The 22,737-nt window shown below is 39.4% G+C and overlaps 1 protein-coding gene across 36 annotated transcripts in view; it reads left to right on the top strand.

Annotated features, from left to right (window-relative positions):
* The window catches only part of madd (MAP-kinase activating death domain), an 81,676-nt gene that overhangs the window by 17,256 nt on the left and 41,683 nt on the right, over positions 1-22,737 (top strand). For 16 of the 36 annotated variants that reach the window (XM_061761666.1, XM_061761698.1, XM_061761811.1 and 13 more), the window contains 14 exons: positions 3,684-3,815; positions 5,208-5,321; positions 6,998-7,078; positions 13,833-13,889; positions 14,624-14,796; positions 14,931-15,166; positions 15,267-15,423; positions 15,512-15,615; positions 15,796-15,989; positions 16,158-16,411; positions 16,649-16,779; positions 17,528-17,629; positions 17,984-18,025; positions 18,792-18,809. In XM_061761666.1, the coding sequence (XP_061617650.1) occupies positions 3,684-3,815; positions 5,208-5,321; positions 6,998-7,078; positions 13,833-13,889; positions 14,624-14,796; positions 14,931-15,166; positions 15,267-15,423; positions 15,512-15,615; positions 15,796-15,989; positions 16,158-16,411; positions 16,649-16,779; positions 17,528-17,629; positions 17,984-18,025; positions 18,792-18,809 (1,795 nt within the window). The remainder of the gene's footprint in view (positions 1-3,683; positions 3,816-5,207; positions 5,322-6,997; positions 7,079-13,832; positions 13,890-14,623; positions 14,797-14,930; positions 15,167-15,266; positions 15,424-15,511; positions 15,616-15,795; positions 15,990-16,157; positions 16,412-16,648; positions 16,780-17,527; positions 17,630-17,983; positions 18,026-18,791; positions 18,810-22,737) is intronic. The other 20 variants (XM_061761898.1, XM_061761887.1, XM_061761926.1 and 17 more) reach the window with 5 other exon arrangements.

The raw sequence follows: 22,737 nt of genomic DNA on the forward strand, positions 1-22,737 counted from the left end.
GTTTAATCCAGACAAAAAAAAAGCTCTAACAAAATGACACGATCCAGAGAAATAAAGTAATTGACATCTATCAGTCTGGAAATGGTTACAAAACCATTTCTTCAGCTTTAGGATTCCAGCAAACCATAGGGAGAGCCATTATCCTCACATGGAGAAAACATGGAACAGTGGTGAACCTTTCCAGCAGTGGCCGGCGGCCTAAAAAGATTACTTCAAGAGAACTGCAATGACTCATCCACGAGGCTGCCTCAGTTAAGGTGTTCATGACACAACAATAACGAAGAGACTGGGCAAAAATTGGCATCCATAGCAGAGTTCCAAGGTGAAAACCACTGCTCATGAAAAAGAACATAAAAGCTCATCTAACTTATACAAAAAAAAACGTCTGAATGATTACCAAGACATTTGGGAGAATATTATATGGACTGACGAGATAAAAATTGAGCTTTTTGGAAGGTGTTTGTCTGGTTACATATGGTATAAATGGAGCACATTTCAGAGAGAGAACGTCATACCGACAGTCAAACATGGTTCTGGTAGTATGATGGTGTTTGGCTGCTTTTCCCTTTCAGGACCTGGACAACTTGTTGTGATTGATGGTACCATGACTTCTGCGCTTTAACAGTAAATCCTGAAGGAGAATATTCAACAGTTTGTGACCTCAAGCTGAAGCGCACTTAGGTTCTTGTAGCAGTATAACGATCCAAAACACACCACCAAGTCAACTTCTGAATGGTTTAATGAAAACAATATGAAGGTTTTGGAGTGGCCTAGTCAAAGTCCAGACTTGAATCCGATAGAAATGCAGTGGCATGATCTTAAAAAGGTCGTTCATGCTCGAAAAGCCTCAATTTTTGCTGAATTCAAACAATTCTGCAATGAAGAGTGGCCAAAATATCTCCACAGAGATGTGAAAGCCTCATTGCCAGTTATAGAAAGCGCTTGATTTCAGTTTCTGCTGCTGAGGATGGCCCCGTTATTAGGTTTAGACGGTTTACTTTTTCACACAGGGCCAGGTAACTTTCTATAGTTGTTTTTTTCCTTAATAAATGAAATCACCTTTTAAAAGCAGCATTGTAAGTTCACTTGGGTTATATTTGTCTATTTACATTTGTTTGATGATCTTAAACATTAAAGTGGGGAAACTATGCAAAAATATAAGAATTTAAGAAGGAGGCCAATACTTTTTTACGGCATCGTATAGAGCCAAACAGTCAAATTAAAAACATGTTTTCAACAGCATTTTATATTGCGTAACGAATAATCTCCATTCTCCACCAGAACTTTCCGTTAAGCGTGTACTTCCACTTTAGACCACACCTCCACCATTATAAGTACATTGCACTTTGTGGCGAAGAGCAAAGACAGCATAGCAAAGAGGACTGCCAACCGCTGTCCCTTTGTTTAAATAAACCAAGTGTCAACAACCTTGGTTTATATGTCGAAAACCTTGGTTTATATAGATGACTAACCGTGAATACCGTGCCAGCAGTTTGTGACCACAAGCTGAAGCGCACTTGGGTTCTGCAGCAGGATAATGATTCAAAACACACCAGCAAGTCAACTTCTGAATAGCTTAAAAAATCAAAATGAAGGTTTTGGAGTGGCCTAGTCAAAGTCCAGACTTGAATCCGATTGAAATGCAGTGGCATGACCATAAAAAGGTCGTTCATGTTCGAAAACCAATCATTTTTGCCGAATTCAAACAATTCTGCAAGAAAGCGTTGGCCAAAATATCTCCAGAGAGATGTGAAAAGACTCATTGCCAGTTATAGAATATGTTTGACTTCAGTTGTTGGTGCTGAGGATGGCCCAACCAGTAATTAGGTGTGGGGGGGCCATTACTTTTTCATGCAGAGCCAGGTAACTTTGAATGTTTTTTTTTCTCTTAATAAATAGAATCCCCATTTAAAAAGAGCATTTTAAGTTCAATTGGGTTATTTGTTTGACATTTACATTTGTTTGACGATATTAAACACAGCGGGGAAACTATGCAAAAATATAAGAATTTGAGAAGGTGGCAAATACTTTTTCACAGCACTGTATATACAGTATTTCTGGTTAACTTGGTCTTACGAAATGTGGAGGTCAGAATCAGGTAGGTAAAAAGTATTGGAACAGACAAACTTAAAATGAATAACATTTAATATTTGGTGTCATAACCCTTGCAATAACTGCATCAAGCCTGCAACCCATTGACTTCACCAGACTTGCATTCTTCATTTGAAATGCTTGGTTCATTGTCTTGTTGGATGATGAAGCTTCTCCCGATTAGTTTGGATGCATTTTTCTGTAAATTGCTAGACAAAATGGTTTTGTAGACTTCAGAATTCATTCTGCTGCTACCATCATGATTTACATCATCAATAAAGACTAGTGAGCCTGTTCCAGAAGCAGCCATGCAAGCCTCACAGATGAGCTTGTGTGTTTTGGATCATAAGCAGATCTTTTCTTTCTTCATACTTTGGCCTCTCCATCACTTTGGTAGAGGTTAATCTTGGTCTCATATGTCCATAACAATTTTGGGGCTCATCTCTTTACTTCTTTGCAAAATCAAATCTGGCCTTTCGATTCTTTTTGCTGATGAGTGGTTTGCATCTTGTGGTATGGCCTGTATATTTCTTCTCTCAAAGTCTTCTTCGAACAGTGGATTGTGATACCTTCACCCCTGCCCTGTGGAGGTTAGCAGTGATGTCACTGACTGTTGTCTTTGGGTGTTTCTCCACAGCTCTCACAAAGTTTCTACCGTTGGCTGACCTGTTCGATGTCTGTTGCTGAGTACGTTTAGTTTCTTTCTTTTTCAGCACATTCCAAATTGTTTTATTGGCTATGCCCAAAGTTTGTGCAATAGCTCTGATAGATTTTCTCTTCTCTCAGCTTCAAAATGGTTTGCTTTTCTGCCATAGACAGCTGTCTGGTCTTCACGTTTGCTTAACAGCAAATACGGTTTTCACAGGTGAAATCCAAAGCCAAAACAAGCACTATCTAATGTTTAAGCAATCAATATAAAAGGCAACACCTGAGCAACTAGAAAGAGCCATCAGTCATATGTTCCAGTACTTTTGCTCCCTTGAAAAGCGGGTGGGTTCAAACAAAAGGTGCTCTCTCCTGAGTTGTTCAACACATCTAGATGTAAACACCATGAAAGAAAAGCTGGAATTCTGAACTTTTGTCTCATATTCATCTTTTGATCTGAAATCCAAATGTCTTCAGTACACAACAAAAACAATTGACCTTGCTGTTCCAATACTTTTGGAGGGGACTGTATTGTTGACTTAAATGTTAAATATTAACTCACTGATTTGATGACATCTTAACCTGTTGTTTTGCGCTGCTACGTATTGTTACAAACTAAAAGGAACTCAGAGGACTCACAGGTTCTTCATCGGATGTCATGAATGATTTGTGTCATTTTCCACCAGGACACAGAAATGGTGGCGCAGGTCTGTCTGTACGACACACATTAGTTGAGGGCTGTGAAAACATGTTTTTGTGTCATTTGCGATGTGTTTTTATCAACACTGCAAAACAGTGGTTCTTTTAATTGTTGTTGGAAAAGAAAAAAATCTGTTTTCATCCAACTACTTTTTTTAGGATTGTTTTGGTAGAGGATCTAGTTTAATTATGGGCTATTGAGCTGCATTGAAATGTTGGTTTTCCTTTTCTTCCCCCCCCCCCTTTAGGTTATCCTCCAGTCAAGAGATTACAATGCTTTATCCATGAGTGTAATGGCATTTGTGGCCATGATCTATCCTCTGGAGTACATGTTCCCTGTGATTCCTTTACTGCCAACATGCATGGCCTCAGCTGAACAGGTACAACACTAACAATAGCTATGTTGGTGTTTTGAAATGTTGACAAAAGTAGAGTCCATGTTGTAATATAATTCATATTGTGTCATCTGTTGCGCCCCTTTTTCAATTATTTGCGACAGAGAAAGGGACTGACATCAAAATAACAGTTGAATGTAAACATGAATTGTCTTTTAATTAGAGACAGCTTTAACATACAAAAAATAACAAACAAGGTTGTACAATCCAACACAAAATAAATCTAACTACTATTATACCGTATATTGGTTTGGATAAAAACGTAATTAATTTAGGAGAAAAGAATAAGCCGTAAGCGACGGCTGCTTTACTTCCGGTTTAGCGTGATTTTAAGTTTAAACTTTAAAATCTAACTATTTTATCTCGTAAAGGGGCATCACGTCTCTCTTTTTTCAGGACAAAGTGACGAAAAACCTCTGTCTCATAATCTGAACGTTGCTACAGGAATTAGATAACCAGAGGTCTTTTATCGAATCCAAACACACAAATGATACAGGTAGTGGAAATGCAATCTAATGAGGGAATCTACAGGGGAACAATGCAGAGAAAAGCAAAACAAAGGACAGACAAACATTGGTAAAGGAGGCTAAACTTGTGATGTGAGGGCGGAATGAGCATGCACGGTGACAATGCAAAGGGCTGGGGGGGCCTGTTACCGTTACTTTAAACCCAAATATGCACTAATCTGTACTTTAGTAGACCGCAAATTGGATTTACGTTGCGTGGAACACAATTTAGGCAGGCTGATCGATCCCCGAATGTTTGGCCGGTCCGGTCCGTATGGGGAACAGGTGGATTTGATGGAAAAAGAAGAAAGGAAAAAAAAATAAAAACAAGAGAGTTCCAAGTGCAGGGCGGCCGAAGCCCGTGGGTGGTGCTGGTCGCAAGACACCCAGAGCAGATGTGCGCCGCCCGTCCCCTTCCCAATTGAGCTTCGTCCGTGACCTGCCCAAGCACCCGCATGGGCAGTTCGGGGCTGACTGCTTACATTAAATTACAGCCAGCCAACACCAAAGGCCAGAGGAGTCCTTTTTGCACGCTACGGTGGTTAACGAGTGCAGCTGGTGGTGTTGCTGGGATCCAATCTGCGATCAGGCCTCCTTGCTTTGCACCAATTGGGGGGTCGTGTCATTCATGGATGAGTGGTTGGGAATTCTCAGCAAAGTCCACTACACACAGATTAAACACAGACACAATGGCAATATGGTTTGACCGCCAGAAAATAGTAGGGACCGTAATGTCATCGTACACACTATTGTAACAATAGTTTTCTGCTTGTGTATACAAATGTTGAGAGAAATGGTGAATAAAAGACAGGAGCTACTGTATGTTTTGTAGCCCAAAACACCGTTAACTTTTTTCTTTTGTTGTGCACAGCTTCTTCTTGCGCCTACACCCTACATAATCGGTGTCCCAGCTAGCTTTTTCCTTTATAAATCTGACTTCAAAATTCCAGATGATGTGTGGCTTGTGGATCTGGACAGCAGCAAGGTAACTACAACAACACAATATAGTCCTTGTTTTTATCATGTTCTGACATTTTTATTTAAAACTAGGGTTGGGCATCGTTTCAATTTGAGTGATGCCCGTCCTGATTCTGGTTCCTCATTTCGATTCCGGTTCCAGACGATTCTCGGTTTGGGTGTGCAATTTATGAACATCAATTTTCTTAGCAGCCTGCAGCATAAACTACAAAGAACATTCGACGTTGGGTTCTTTATAACCAGTATCAATATCAAACATATGACCTAAAAGAGAATGTTTGTGGAACTAACTCAATTGACTTAATATTAATTAATTATTGTTTCAGCTAAAAGTTCATCCATCCATTTTCTGAGCCGCTTCTCCTCACTAGGGTCGCGGGCGTGCTGGAGCCTATCCAAGCTATCATCGGGCAGGAGGCGGGGTACACCCTGAACTGGTTGCCAGCCAATCGCACGGCACATACAAACAAACAACCACTCACATTCACACCTATGGGCAATTTAGAGTTTTCAATTAACCTACCATGCATGTTTTTGGGATGTGGGAGGAAACCGGAGTGCCCGGAGAAAACCCACGCAGGCACGGGGAGAACATGCAAACTCCACACAGGCGGGGCCGGGGATTGAACCCCGCTCCTCAGAACTGTGAGGCTGACGCTCTAACCAGTCGTCCACCGTGCCGGGCCAGCTAAAAGTTAAATATAGCTCTGTTAATATAGTTATTTGTGACTGTTTTATCACGTCAAATGGTTTATATGTGCACGTTTTAACTTGGACTTCCTGTTTTAAGCATGTAGCCTTTTGTTTTGAAGGGTACGCACTGGAACTTGGCATTTTGACAGGAAAAATGACTTTACACGACACCGGTAAAAACAAAAGTAAAACGAGATGCACGAAAAAGAATAATGAACGGAACCAAATGCTCTGTAAAACGTTGATTCCTTTACCTACCAATCGATGAGACACAAGGTTAGTGTTTGTGATACTTTGAGACGTTTTTGTGAATTGTGTCCCCACTTCATTGTGATCTAAAGTTGATAGTTTGACCTTTTGAAGTTTTATCTCAATGTTAAGCTTGTAATGAGACTGTTTCTACTTTCTTTTCAGTATGGTAAAGTCATTTTTATTTTCATTTTATTTTTGAGAGTCATCGCCTCTTACGTTGGTTTGAAGACTAAAATAAATGCTAAAAACCATCAGTGCAAGAGTGCAACCCACCGTTTAACTTGTTAGCCGCATCAATGTTGGCATAGACGTATTTTATTGCTTCACACTCACCCAATTGACTTCACTGAAGTTCCGCCCGGTGTAGGCTGAGGCTCGACGTGGACGAGATCGTATCAGACTTCTACACATCGTCAAAGCCTCCTTTGCACAATATAATCTTAATCCAAGTGTTGCACTGAGGTGACTGATAATTTATTGGAACATCGTTAAGACACACTTTTGTTCGCCGCTGGGCACAAACACGTCTTTGTGCAGGTTCTTTGTTGGTTTTCGCCACTTCTTCAGGGTCGGCGGACTGCAGGTATCGAAACTGGGAACCGAAATTCCGGGGGAACCGGAATGGTAGTCCCGGTTCCAATGGATTATCGATGCCCAACCCTATTTAAAAAAAAAAAAAAAAAAAAAAAAAAAAAAAAAATCAAAACAAATGGTATTACAACTACAATTGTTTTTCAGGTTAAAGCACCTACAAATGCAGAGATTCTACCACCTCTTCCAGAGCCTGAAGCTGGCGAGCTAAAGAAACATCTGAAGCAGGTACTTTATTCGACTTGTTTAATCGTTACATTTTGCACTAAATCTACCAGTACCATTTGTACTGTATATTTTTTGACTTTCTCGAACCCAGGTATTTCTCATTAGCCCACCATTGTTGTTTTTCATCATAATTGTTTTGCTCTATAAGTGCTATATTCTCCCATTCGTGCGTAAATCTTGTCTTATGCGGCTGGCGTGTGCACTTTTCATCTACGCACATTCTACTGTCCAGACTTCTGGCACCCACCGTGCGTAACCTGGAAATGTGTGCAACCACCAAAGCGACATAATTCATTGAATTCTGAGGCTGGCTATAAATCATGACCATGGAGTTTTCCTGAGACTTGTGAATGTCATTGAAATCCATTTGAAAAAAAGAACTTTAAATATGAAAATATCTTCCGTAGTGGATGTGTCATCGCCAGTGGGATGCGCCGGTCTAACATACTAACTACACTTTGAAGGAGTGTTTTTAAAAAAAAAAAAAAAAAAAAACATTTAATAAAGGTAATTTCTTCAGAATATTTTGCTTATGGCTGAACACGTCCATCAATAAAAAAAGAGGCTACCCCCGTCTCTATAGAACAGTGGAAGCCAGCCTTCCTTGCGCCACAGAGCGGAGGAGTCACTTACATTAACTTAGACATATTTTGACAACCAGCATAGAAGCAAATGAAAAACGATTAAACATCTAACTCACTATTGTGCTGTTATGATGACTGTAGTTGTTCTAATAGTCTAATAACCCCAGGCCATCAGCAGCATGTTTGAAGCAGAGATGCTTCTCACATACTGCAAAGTGGGGAAAAAAAAATGTCCGCTCACACTATTTTTTTAACACTTCTCTGAGCTTCTGAAAATGTAAAATGTGATGTTTAAAAAGGCAATTTTCCCATTTTTCAGTGGCGGCGTCTCATTCCTGACCACGCTGAGCACAAACTAATCGTCAGCTTTATATCAAACTTCAAAGAAAAGAAGACAAAAATAGTAATAGTTCATCACGGCTATATACCTGTCAGTTGTGTTGAAATTCTATGAACGTGTGATTTTGGATGCCAAAATAGAGGAACATTTTGATAATTGTATGAAGTACAAAGAAGAGTAGAAAGAAAAGTATGCGTTAATCCAAACTGCGTTTATAAATGCCAAGCCAATTTGCCTAATCTGCAACGAGGTTACAGCAGGGGCGTAGGCTGCGTGGAGTGACCGGGACGTTGAGTGCATGATGCAGAGGTCCACCGCAGCTGCCGGGCTTTATGCTTCTGGAGAAGGAAGTAGCACGCGGGGCACCGAACGATTGCAAAGGTGCTTGAACACTGTAACAAGGAAGGGAAGTGGGCGCAGTAAGGACACATTACACTGGAAAAAAAGTCATTTGATTTAATTTGAAAATATACACGATTACATTGTAGTAAATTAACTCATTTTCGAGGAGAAGAGGATGTTATGTATACAACCAGTATCCATGTTCAAAATTAAGTTAATTCAAAGGATTTTTTTTCTCTGTGTACCACTGCTTGGCAGTCTGTGCGCAATGGTGAGCGTCATTGGCCAGGTGTGTTGAGCACCATCTGCACGAGTTAGCCGTCGTGGTGCAGTTAACTGAATCCAAACTTAGAGTGCAATACGATGTTTCACCTTTACGGGACACTGGACTTACTACAGCCTCTGGAGTGGGTAAGAGGAAAAGTGCTAAAGTCCACGGGAGAATGCACGCAGCATGCACACAGGGCCAGATTTGACAGGAAATGCCCACATTTTAGGGTCGCTCCGCCCAAAGTGCATATCTGGCTCGAGAGTGCCGAAGTGACAGACTTGAGTGGATGTGAGAATGCGCGCAGCCAGGAAAGCATGGAGCTGCATGCCTTTTCTGTTTTACACACAGGAAAATATGACCCTAAATTAATATAAAACCTGCCTTTCAGCCGTGTGAAGAGTAGGTGCTTCCTACCCCAACAGACTTGTATGTATTTTGTCGAGAGGCAATGGAAATGGGTTTTGTTGTGCACTAACAAAAAAAGGTTTTCTGCTCTTTTTTTCCTTTGCATGCTGTAGCTCCTGAAGGTAAAATGAGTTCGTAGGACCCTGTTATCCAAGAAAAAAAAAAAAATGCTGTTTAGAACTGTTGTGACACATGATCCCTCTAACCCCTCTAACTAAACTCTTCATCAGAATTGGTTCTGATTCATGGAAGCAGACACTTTGCATCTCTTCTTCCACATTATGAGCACATAATTAATTTTACTCACACGTGTCCATTCACATCGTTTTGTGTTAAACGATCAGAGAAACTATGCTCATGAAGACATCTTCGTAACTTTGGTCAGAACATTACCGTTTAAAGTGACGTTATTAGAGTAATAGTGCGCTAACTCTGCATACTCTCTTTTAAGTTATTTGGCATTATTTTACAGAAGGAAAATTATGAATATTTGAAAATTATGTGGGATTAATAATTCAGAATTTAAACCTGTTAGCAGGATGCTTACAGAGGTCTATCTATAGGCAAGGTAGTTGCCCTCTCCCATTCAAAGAATGCAGGTTTAGGACTTTTGACTTGACATTTTACATCACAACTTTTTTTTATGCAGTCAATATTTGCAATCGATGTTATGAGTTACTTTAGAGAGAGTATTGAGAGCATATTGAGCAAAGCATCACTTGACACGTTCTGTTCAAGCTGTTTTGTTTTTTAAATCATTTCAGTATTCAGTAAAACCTTAAGACTGATCTTGTTGCATGCACTCATACTGTATGTACTCATGAATATACAGTGGGTATGGAAAGTATTCAGACCTCCTTAAATTGTTCACTTTATTATATTGCAGCCATTTGCTAAAATCATTAATTTTTTTCCTCAATGTACACACAGCAACCCATATTGGTAGAAAAAGTGGAATTGTTGAAATTTTTGCAGATTTATTAAAGGAAAAACTGAAATATCACACAGCCATAAGTATCAAGACCCTTTGCTGTGACACTTATATTTAACTCTGGTGCTGTCCATTTCTTTTGATCATCCTTGAGAGATGGTTCTACACCTTCATTGGAGTCCAGCTGTCTTTGATTATACTGATTGGACTTGATTAGGAAAGCCACATACATGTCTATATAAGACCTTACAGCTCACAGTGCATGTCAGAGCAAATGAGAATCATGAGGTCAAAGGAACTGCCTGAAGAGCTCAGAATTGTGGCAAGGCACAGATCCGGCCGAGGTTACAAAAAGAATTCAGCTGCACTTAAGGTTCCTAAGAGCGCAGTGGCCTCCATAATCCTTAAATGGTAGACGTTTGGGACGACCAGAACCCTTCCTAGAGCTGGCCGTCCGAGCCTTTGTGAGAGAGGTAAAGAAGAACCCAAAGATCACTGTGGCTGACCTCCAGAGATGCAGTCGGGATATGGGAGAAAGTTCTAGAAAGTCAACCATCACTGCAGCCCTCCACCAGTCGGGGCTTTATGGCAGAGTGGCCCGACGGAAGCCTCTCCTCAGTGCAAGACACATGAAAGCCCACATGGAGTTTGCTAAAAAACGCCTGAAGGACTCCCAAGATGGTAAGAAATAAGATTCTCTGGTCTGATGAGACCAAGATAGAACGTTTTGGCCTTAATTCTAAGCGGTATGTGTGGAGAAAACCAGGCACGTCTCATCACCTGTCCAATACCGTTCCAACAATGAACCATGGGGGTTGTAGCATCATGCTGTGGGGGTGTTTTTCAGCTGCAGGGACAGGACGACTGGTTGCAATCGAAGGAAAGATGGATGCGGCCAAGTTCAGGGATATCCGGGACGAAAACCTTCTCCAGAGCGCTCAGGACCTCAGACTGGGCCGAAGGGTCACCTTCTGACAAGGCAATGACCCTAAGCACACAGCTAAAATAATGTAGTGGCTTTAGAACAACTCCGTGGCTGTTCTTGAATGGCCCAGCCAGATACCTGACTTGAACCCAATTGAGCATCTCTGGAGAGACCTGAAAATGGCTGTCCACCAACGTTCACCATCCAACCTGACAGAATTGGAGAGGATCTACAAGGAGGAATTGGAGAGGATCTACAAGGAGGAATGGCAGAGGATTCCTAAATCCAGGTGTGAAAAACTTTTCGCATCATTCCCAAAAAGACTCATGGCTGTATCAACTCAAAAGGGTGCCTCTACTAAATACTGAGCAAAGGGTCTGAATACTTATGGCTGTGTGATATTTCTGTTTTTCTTTTTTAATAAATCTGCAAAAATTTCAATAATTCCTTTTTTTTTTCTGTCAATATGGGGTGCTGTGTGTACATTGAGTGGGGGGGGGGAATGAACTTAAATGTAAGGGGGTCTGAATACGTTCTGTACCCACTATATATATATATATGTACAGTATTTACCTTGAATCAGAGCCAGTTCGATGGCTTTACGTGTTTCCTTGGTCTTATTTTCCTTATGTGAGAATGTGTGACAGAGGCTGCTGCCTGGAGGAGTCCAAAACCTCAAGTTTAGCAGTCGAAGCCTTTATAAATGGGGGAAATAACACTGATTATGGATTTTGTAAAACTTGGGATATCAATGCACAAGTAGTGATTGATGTGAAATACACTTAAATACTTGCACTGTAGACTACTGGAATGTGTGTTTTAATGAGGAAAAAAATGGCATTCGACAAAATATTGTATTTTTTGCAACATACAGTAATTAAGTAGAATTAAGAAGAATTAAAGTTTTTTTCACATTGCATGAATGTTCCTCCTGTTGTGAGACAGATGCATATACTGCTCATTGACGCGTTATTATGAAGCCCACTGGGTTCAAGGCAGGACAAGCCTAGCTGCAACTTGATTGGCTGCTGCATGAAGTCCTACCTGGATGTAGCAGCCAATAATATTGCAGCAGGGTGTATATATATATTTATATATTTATATATATTTATAAATATATATATATTTATATATATAAATATATATATATATATATATTTATATATATAATATATATAAATATATCTATTTATATAAATAGATATCTATTTATATAAATATATCTATTTATATAAATAGATATCTATTTATATAATATATATATAATATATAAATATATATATATATATATATTATATAAATATATATATATATATATATATTTAGTCAGTTTGGATGATGAACGTTGGTGGGCAGCCATTTTCAGGTCTTTCCAGAGATGCTCAATTGGGTTTAAGTCAGGACTCTGGCTGGGACATTCAAAAACAGTCACGGAGTTGTTCTGAAGCCACTCCTTCGGTATTTTAGCTGTGTGCTTAGGGTCAGTCTTATTTGAAGGTGAACCTTCGGCGCAGTCTGAGGTTCTGAACACTCTGGGGAAGGTTTACGTCCAGGATATTCCTGTACTTGCCGCATTCATCTTTTCTTCGGTTGCAGCCAGTCTCCCTGTCCCTGCAACTGAAAAACACACCCACAGCATGATGCTGCCACCACCATGCTTCACTGTTGAGACTGTATTTGATATGGTGTTCATTCACTAATAAGTTCCATAGACAGGCTATAGGCTTTAATTGCTTGTGCTGGGACCACCAATAATAACAGGTTATATTAAGATATCAACTCACAGGTTCTTACAGGTGTTTAGTCACTATAAAAGCATCCCACCGCTCCACTCATCAGTACCACTGCCTTGCTCATTTCCCACATCCTGTCCTGTCATGCCCTTTTCTGTCCTCACTCATCATGTCCTATTGGTTAGTTGTTGCATGTCCTCACCAGGTTTTCTCCTGCCCCCCATCCCCAAATAAGAACACGATTTGACTGTTGTAACGCTACTTGTGGTCAAATATCTAGACTAACTATTGTTCTGCTGTGTTCCGCACCCCTATTCCCCTTGTCTGTTACGTCCCTGTCTGTCCGGCCCCTAAAACCCTTTTCTGTCCAGTTGCATTTTAAATAAACATCAGAATAATTAAAAAGCAGACGGAGTATTTTAAACTCCCCTGTTGCACAGCAACACTGTTCCAGCACAAGAGGCATACAGATCCACCATTCTGCATGGCCATTTAGCTGAACAGGACAGGTTAGGAAAAAAAAAAAGTAATTGCACACTCTGCTTCCTGCTATCCCTTTACATACAGGCAGCCTTGCACGCTTGTATGTCAGAAGCCAGAAATGTTGCAGATCGAACTCCTCATTCTGTATGTATCACCTTACACACACTACAGCGAGCCGGTAAAAAGCTGTCTTAGATAAGCAGTGTGAAAGGGGCTTGCTTGCCCATTATACACTTCACTATGGAACACATGGCAATATGTGGCTTTTAATTACTTCTCTGAATGTATAATGGTAAGCGTTTGCAACATACATCTATGACCACAACTTTATTTATCGATGTGGTTTTGAAGTTTTCAATAGTCATGCTTTGTATATGTCCCTCATTTTCTTTTTACATTGATTAGAAACATTTGTTTTCCCATTTTACACATCCTCTATTGCGTACCATTGTGCCAAACACTAGCTGTCTATCATAATTGACAGCTGAGCTCTTTATTCAGTAAAGCAGTAGCTTTAGAAAGGATTTCAAAAATAAAATTTCATGAGGTTAATCTAATTTCATTGGCCATATACATATTTTTGTCACAGAAGACCTTGCTTTTAGTGTGTTTCACTGCTGAATAGCGACATGGTAAGAAATGGAAAGGGCCATGATGTTTTCATGTGCTGTTCCAGTGACACTTGTCACCTCTGGCCTTCCTGTGATTCTCCCAACATCTTTCTTATATCCCCTTCCTAGTGTCTGGTTAGGTTGACCGTGATCACCCAAAAGCAGATCTTCTCCCGTGAAAATAAGGTTATTCATTTATTCTCCTGTGGAATGCTCCTGCATCCTCTTTGCTTGTGACTAGTACTTTTATCTTTTCTCAAGAATTGAATAACATGCATAACAGTGCCTCAGAATGTTTGAAGGACCCCTGAACGTGCTGCTTAGCTCTGGTTTGAGCATGACTTGACTATGCGTGCCTTGATTCTTGCATCAGTGAGTGTCCTGGTAGCCAAAAGCAGAAAAGGTGAAACTGATACCTTTTGAACAAAAACATTCCACTAGATCCAGCAACTAAATATTCCATAATGCTTAGCTAAACACTGACAACTCTGCAGCAAGACATTCAGTATGTTGTGTCCTCCTCCTCCTACTCCTACTCCTCCTCCTCCTCCTCCTAAATCATGACACAACCTCCACAGGCATCAACATGTACAGATGCTAGCTACTGTAAATCAAAAACAGTCTGGTAAAACAAGGGGATTTGATTATATGTTGTCTATAAGATTTCCTTTTGTGGAAATGCTAGTGAGGCCAGTTGTGCAATTTCCATCCTTTTTTCTTGCATACTTATTTAGAGCGATCGGATAATATGTTAAGAGGTTAGTTTCTGGAATTAATAGATTACCTTTCTTTTTTAGGGGGTAGATGGTTGTGGAGAAATCTTAATGTTGATGCCTATTGGTGGAGTGGCTCACCAAAGTGTTATTTTTTTCTTAACTCTTGTTCTTTCACTATGTTTATGCCTCTCTCACTTGTTCCAGGCCTTGGCGAGTATGAGTTTGAACACCCAGCCCATTTTGAACCTGGAGAGGTTCCAGGAAGGTCAGGAAATGCCCCTGCTTCCCCCTGGACGTGATAAAGCTTCACCATCATCCACGGAGTTCAACCCCCTCATTTATGGCAATGATGTTGATTCTGTGGATGTAGCCACCAGGCAAGCCTTTCGTTTAGTTTATGTTGATATGTATTTGTTAATTTTCTTATCATCCATGCAGAGAGTTTGTCATGTACAAAATTTTGAAAGAAGGAGCAATAACGCATACTTTTTATATTTTTAAAATTCAACAGGGTGGCCATGGTGCGGTTCTTCAACTCTCAAAATGTTCTCCATGGTTTTCAAATACATACACGGACCTTGCGCCTCTTCCCCCGTCCTGTGGTGGCTTTCCAGTCGTCGTCCTTTCTTGCGTCTCGGCCAAGACGATCTAGTTTTGCTGATAAGCTTTCCCACACCCAGGCAGTAGAGTTCTATGGAGAATGGTCTCTTCATCCCACTAATCTAGCGTTTCAGAGAATACATAATAGTAAGATGATCTTTACAAATTGATGGCTTGTTACTTTTTGCAGCTTTTCATTGCATTCAAAAAGAACATTAATAGTACACCCTGTACACTTTGCTTTCAGATGTTTTTGATCCATCCTTAATTGGTGATAAACCTAAGTGGTATGCTCACCAGCTCCAGCCAGTAGTTTACAGAGTTTTTGATGGGAGCTCCCAGCTGGTTGAGGCTATGGCAAGTCCATTTGAGGATGAGAGCAATGACTCTGAGCCCACTGACAGGCAAGGATGAACACAGTGTTGAAAATACATACAATTAGATTTACGTTAGTGTTCTGATTTGGAAGATAATGATGTATTTTTTCCTTAGTGGTAGTGACAGTGAGGCGTATGATGACTCCAGCTCATCCTATTCCTCACTTGGAGACCTTGTGAGTGAGATGATTCAAGGAGACATTCAGGGAGACACACCAAGTATGTTTTTAAGTTTATTCAAATTTATAAAACGTTCTCAATTTTGCATTGGAGAATCTTCTACCCAAGTCATTTGTATATTACCGTTTTTATTTCCTAATTCGTTTTATGTTAATTAAAACATCTGTTTTTTTTTTTATTTTATTTTTTTTTATAAATTGTTTGACCTTGATGCTTTAGGCCTACAACCACATACCCATGCTGCCCTGGGAGATGCAAGCGAAGTGGAGTTTCCAAAGTTCCAGGACTTAAGAGAAGAGGGTCCATCCGGTGGGGATGTTCCGGAAGAAACATTCGATGGGCAGCCCCTTCGCTCCAGCTCCAGCACGACTGCAAGCTCCAGTCCCAGCACAATCATCCAGGGAGTGAACCATGTATGTCATCAATGCCGTTGTTGTTAAATAGCTACTTATTTGTAAAAACCTTTCCCACAGTAATAATGCTTGTTAAAGGTTTATCTTTATTTATCTATTATGTTTTACACATTTTTCACAATACACATTTTGCCATTTAATCAATTTTTGTGATTATTTTTTTAACAGGAACAAGGGGAAGCACCTGATAGTGAAGCATCAGCCGGTTCTGGCCCACAGAACCCAGTCCTAGGAGTCAGCAGCCAGCCGTCTCTCAGATCAGCAACTGAAACTGGCCTGGTGGACCAGGCTATGAAAAAACGAGAGTATGACAACCCCTATTTTGAGCCTCAATATGGCTTCCCCTCTGAAGATGATCCTGATGCAGAAGAGCAAGTGGAGTCATACACCCCTCGATTCAACCAGAACCTCAATGGCAACAAGTGTGTTAAACTTGTTCATCACTTGAATGAACTATTTCTTCATTCAAATGGGCTCTCTGACCAACCATGTAATGTCAAAACCCAGCATGTCTAACTAGTTCTCCATTCATGGTGGTCTTGAATCTTTGGTGGTGTGATATTGTGATTTGTATTAGAGCTTTTAATATTTTCCTCGAACTGCGTGCAGTTGTTTGCACATTTTTAAAGAAATTTAAAGAGCTTTTTATCTTTTGAAAGGGCACAGCGTCCTTCACGTCCCAGTAGTCTAAGGCTCCCTGGGGAGTCTGATGGAGAGGGTGACAGCTCACCAAACTCAACCATTTCCAACAGCAGTAATGATGGATTTGGGGGACTGATGTCTTTTGCAAGTAAGAATGTTTTAACATATCATTTAAACCATTTTCCTATGGAGTTGCATGATGATGTTTTTTTAAAAAAGGCATGTCTTGGCCTTCTGATGCCTTAAATTCTGTCCTTAAACTGTTCTACTATTTTCTCACGCACTTGTTCACAAAGAGGTGAACCTCACCCCATCTTTGCTTGTGAATGACTGAGCAATTCAGGAAAGCTCATTTTATACCAAATCATGGCACCCACCTGTTCCCAATTAGCCTGTTCACCTGTGGGCTGTTCCAAACAGGTGTTTGATGAGCATTCCTCAACTTTCTCAGTCTTTTTTGCCACCTGTCACAGCTTTTTTGGAATGTGTTGCAGCCATAAAATTCTAGGTTAATGATTATTTGCTAAAAAACAGTGTATCAGTTTGAACATTAAATATCTTGTCTTTGTAGTGTATTCAATTAAATATATGTCAAACATGATTTGGCAATCATTGTATTCTGTTTTTATTTAACAGCATCGCAACTTCATTGGAATTTTTTTAAATTATTATTTTGTGTGTGTGTTTATACTTTGATTATAGCTTACATCAAACTCAAACCCAAAATTCACCATCTCTAGAAACTACAATGTTATGTAACAAACAATTAAAAAAAACAGTGAAACTGATTTTGAATGTAGAAAATTGCCCTCTGAAAAGTATGGGTACTGAAATAAATGGCCTTTTCTACCATATTCTAATTTATTGAGATATACTTGTACATCTATCTATTATAGGTAATCTTTACAAGAATCATGGCACCAGTTTCAGTCTGTCCCATCTTGCGCTACCAAACAAAGCTGCAAGGGAGAAATCGACACCTTTCCCCAGTCTCAAAGGTATAGTAACACAGCCAATCACACTCTTAAATGCTCTCGGCCAGCTTAATTTTCCTTTTCTAAGGCAGTATATTGGTCAGTTTATTTTCTGAGCCCACCTCATTTAGTCCACCTCATTTCTTTATGCTTTGCTTAAATCATATACTAAGGATGACAGAAGAATGATTTATGATGTATTATGTGCTTACAGTATAGGTATAGTATTAGTAGGCACTGCTTACAGTATAGGTATAGTATTAGTAGGCATTGCTTGTAACCTTGTGCATACATGAAAGTGTAGGTTTTTCAGCATTTGAATGACTGTTTTTGTCTGTTCTGCTTTTTTCCACCTAATTTCATTTGCTTTTCTAAAAGAATATTTAAATTTTGATATTGAGGAGGAGCTGGACCAAGCAGGTCTGTAGAGATTCTGTTTTTATAGCCTGACTTTTTCCTCCCTCTGATTGCTAAAACTATTATGGCACTATTTTGAAGGAGGATATTGAGGATTTTAAACACGGTTTTTCTCTGTGTATGTTTTTCTTTGTATATGGAAGAATTTACTCAAAACTCTACAGTTGCTTTTAATTTGCTGTACTTTTTTACAATTTAGTTTTTTGTTTTTTTTTGTTAGTGTTCCCTCTTAAAATCAAAACATACCTATTGGATTTGCATTGATTTCTCTCTCTACCATTAGAAGTAGGGCCTAATCCTGACTGCTTATATGCATTCATTTTAAACTTAACACATTTGATTTCAAGAATATCATCTATTTATGGACATTATGCATGTATCACAAAGTTAAGCCAATAAAAAAGCATTTTGAAAAAAATAGTAAAACATTTGAAAAATAGATTTATTTAAAAGTGTGTTCATTTTGATTTCATTTTGATGCTTTGGGTTTTGTTTGGGTCAGTAATTAAAAAGTTGTTTCACTCATCAGTAGCCATTCGTTGGTCATTAAGATCGGCCAACTGATAATGTTGATCTATATTATGTCCCAAAGATGAAATTACTTTTAGATGACTTCTGTTGAGGTTGGAATTTTTTCTTTTTTCTTTTTATAAACTGAGAAAAAAACAGGTGTAGCGTGGTGCTCAATAGCTCTAATCCATGTGGAATAGCTGCCATAGAAAATGTTCTGTTCCTTTTCATTATGATGTGTTTTATCTTTGTTGTTCAGATGCACCTGACAGTCCGGGTATGTCTTGTCTGTTGTGATAGTTTGTATTTGCCGTTAGAAGGCCCATACCTATCTTGGTTTCTCGGAGTAGGACTAAGATAGAAGACTTTGTGGTGTGCTGTTTATCCAAACCTTCCTATTCCTTCCTTATTGACTGGTGGTGGTAGTCTTTTTTATAAATAATAACCCTCAACATAAAGCAACCATTCAGATGTGCACCTTGTCAAAACGTTTACTCTGAATGCAAGACTATCTACTAACCAACTAAAAGTGTTCCCCCACATATTCGCAATACACTATTTGCAGATTTTTTGGGGGGTAACCTATCCTCTGTTAGTCACTAGAAAACTCACCAAATTGCTATTTTTGTGCTCAGGCCAGCCAAAGCCATGAAAGTATAGCTTTGGCACCATTTTGTGGCATCTTGGTGCCAAGTAACTATTTAATTGAGTTGAGTTTTTTTTGTATTGCTTTGCCCGCATCTCGGTGCCAAAGAACTACAGTGGTGCCTCGAGATACGAGTGATCCTACTTATGAGTGTTTCGAGATATGAGTCGTCGATTGGCCGAGTTTTTACTCTTGACTTCTAAGCCCAAACTTAAGAAACGAATGGTGGCAGGAGGCTCCGCTCACTTGACTAAAAGCAGCACTTTGGCTGATATATTTAGTAAATTTTCTTCAAAAAAGAGGCTTCAAGCTGTACATTGCCACTCCCAGTTGGGGTTTACTTGAAAACTAACAATAAAACAAGGAAAATCAAATGTGTATTTGAAACAACCACATAGCCTCCATCAAGCATACAATGGAAAACACCACAGCCAGCCACATGGGCTAAAAATTAACATAACACAAAAATAAAATACAATAACACCAGCTGGGTTGTGGACAAGAGATCTATTACACCGGAGAAGTCATGGAGATACTGTACGTCTATAGAAGACATTGATGTGGAGGTTTCACTCAAAAGCAGATCGGCTTGCATAACATTGTAAAAGAAGAACTGATTATCAGGTGGGGTGCAAATGTTGATAGTGTGTTTGTACACAATGCCATACTGTTGAGTACACGTTTTTTTAAGTAAAAAAACATGGAAAACAAAGGTTTTTCAAACATATCTGCTGACAAGAGCTACAGAGCCTTTTTGCTCCAGCAGCATAATGAGAAGGCGAGTGAAAGTGGGGAGACAGGGGCTCTCAACGTTTTGCACTGGTGTGCCCAACTTTTTTTTTTTTTTTCCTCTCAGCATAAAAATGAAGTGTGTCCCCAAATTTCCGACCGCATTGTATTCAACGTGGTAGTCTTCACGGGTTTAAAAATTTAAAAAATAGCTGCCTGTCTGGGTAAATGATGAGCTAATGATGTCGTCAGCAAAGTTCAATTCCACAAGACCGGTAACTTACTGAAAAGTAAAGTTCTCCATCTCAGAGCCTTTGTTAGGACTTTCAGACAAATCAGGCCTGAACATTCTTCATGAAGAAGTTGTCAATCGTTCTTTTCATCTTGTCATCCGTGGCTATTTCCACTCTAAATCTGATAGGCCTAGGCCGCTGACCTAGGCATGTCACGATGACAAATGTTTTTTTAAGACTGTATATTTTCCCAGAAATTATCGCAATAAACAATAGTGTTGTTGTTGTTTTTTTGTCTCATATAATATCATCATAATTCATTAGTATTAATTCAACTATATCCTTTTTAAGAGCAATTAATTTCATTCTCAAGCATATTAAACTTTGACATTGAAATGAAGAACAAAAAAAATCCTGTTGAATCAATAAAACAGACTCGAGATCTGGTCACAAAAATTGCACTTAAATATTTGGCACAGAGTGATAGAGTCATTAATTTTATGCCTTAACAGGCAATATACTTTCAATCATGTTTCCAGTTTGCCAAGTAGTGACATTAATAACAGCACAACACGCACAGTCCTCTCCAAAAGTATTGGAACGGCAAGGTCAATTCCTTTGTTTTTGTTGTATACTGAAGACATTTGTGTTTCAGATTTAATAATTTCAATTTAATAATGTTTGCTCCAATACTTTTGCTCACTTGAAAAGTGGTTGGCTTCAAACAAAAGGTGATCTGTCCTGAGTTGTTTAACACATCTAGATGTAAATACCATGAAATAAAAGATGGAATTCTGAACTTTTGTCTCATAATCATATTTTGATCTGAAATCCAAATGTCTACAGTATACAACAAAAACAAAGGAATTGACCTTGCCATTGCAATACCTTAGGAGGGGACTGTACATCAAAGCAACCTGTTTTGCATCAAGATTTTTACTATTCAAAAGTCTGTAACGTTTCTTTACACGCTGCTTCGTCAACATGTTCACTATGCTGTCACGTTTATATTTGCATTGTTGGGAAAAGGCTTACTTAAGGGCCTAGAGAATAGTTGTCGACCGAATGGCGACTTGAGTCTCCACTAGTTGCGGAGACGTCTTCGGGACATCTCTTAGTCTCCTGGTTTCTAGCAGTGTTGCCATGGAGTGACACTGAAATCGAACATTTGATTTCAGCGTAGACCTTTTGGAGACTCCTCAATACACACTATAGCGAAAAGGCTCCTAAAGTACATTCATATCGCCAAACTGCGAGCAATTTTTACCAAAGCTTATATGGACGTTACTACCTAAGCTCACTTCAACCTCTGAAAATGTCAGACAGATCCCCCCATTATTTTGAATTTTACAGAATGTTTTAGTGTCTCCCTGTGTAGAAAAAGCTCAGTCGCTTTGTCACAAAACTGTGTGCGATCGTTACCAAAATTCATATGGACGTCTCTACGGATGTCCATTATTTATTTAAATTGTATGTATGTGTGCGTGTGTGTGTGTGTGTGTGTCTGTGTGTGTGTGTGTGTGTATATATATTATCAGAATTGGTTGTGATGTTGTCTGGAGACGTCTCTAGTGAAAGCACAAGTAATATTTTGGTCTCCTGGAGTCACCGTGACTGATCACTATCAGTAGTCTCGGCGACGTCTCCGCCAGTGAGATAGGCCCTTTAATTTCAAGTTGACGGAAAAAGTCCCACCAAGTGTTGGGCATCGAGAATCGAGAACTGATTGGAACCGGGACTAACGTTCCGGTTCTCCCGGAACCGTTCAAATAAAAACATTTTGGTTTCAAATTTCGATGCCTAGTCCTCCAGCCGCAAAGAAGTGGCGAAAAGCTACGAAGAAGCGGCATAAACCAACGAAGAAGAACGGGCACGATGATGTGCTTGTGTCCAACGGCAGCGGCGGCGAACAAAAGTGTCTTAACTTTGTTAAAATTAATGACCAGTCGCCTCACTGCAACACCAAATTATGTAAAAAATAAACAAATAAATACTTGAAATTGTTTAAATTGTGGGCCCTGAATCTGTAATCTATTAAAGTTAACTTTTTTTGAATGGAATTATGGAAATAAATAAACTTTTCCAAGATATTAATTTTTTTGGAAACGGTCTGTATATGCTAGCCATCAGAAAACTTGGCTTGAGTACGCTAGCGGCCACATTTTAAACGCGCAGGCAATTACGGCCAATCAGAGTGTGTGAGACTTTTCACTTGATTACACTTCATCAAACCAGGGAATATCTTTACATTGTCTTCTAAAAAGTTTTTACGACTGTATTTTACAATGGGAAATGGTGAAATGTTTTGAGAGAAGAGCATGGTCACGGAATGAATTAATTTGTATCTCAAGGCATCACTATATTAAAGTGAATTGAGGAGCTTCGTGTAGTGCTTTGTGGTATCAATAGGCAATTCTAAACCTTTTTAGGGTTTTAGGTGGATCGTTATTCACGGCAGGGTTCAGGCCTTATCACTGCAAATAGCGGGGGAACAGTATACACCATCTGATAAAGCGCCATTTACCTTTGAATGATATTCCCTTTCTGGGAATTCCCAGTGAGTTGACTTTTCCCCGCCTGAGACTACTCTTGTTTCG

The sequence above is a fragment of the Phyllopteryx taeniolatus genome, chromosome 2 (assembly GCF_024500385.1).
Source record: "Phyllopteryx taeniolatus isolate TA_2022b chromosome 2, UOR_Ptae_1.2, whole genome shotgun sequence".
In the NCBI taxonomy this organism is placed as follows: Eukaryota; Metazoa; Chordata; class Actinopteri; order Syngnathiformes; family Syngnathidae; genus Phyllopteryx; species Phyllopteryx taeniolatus.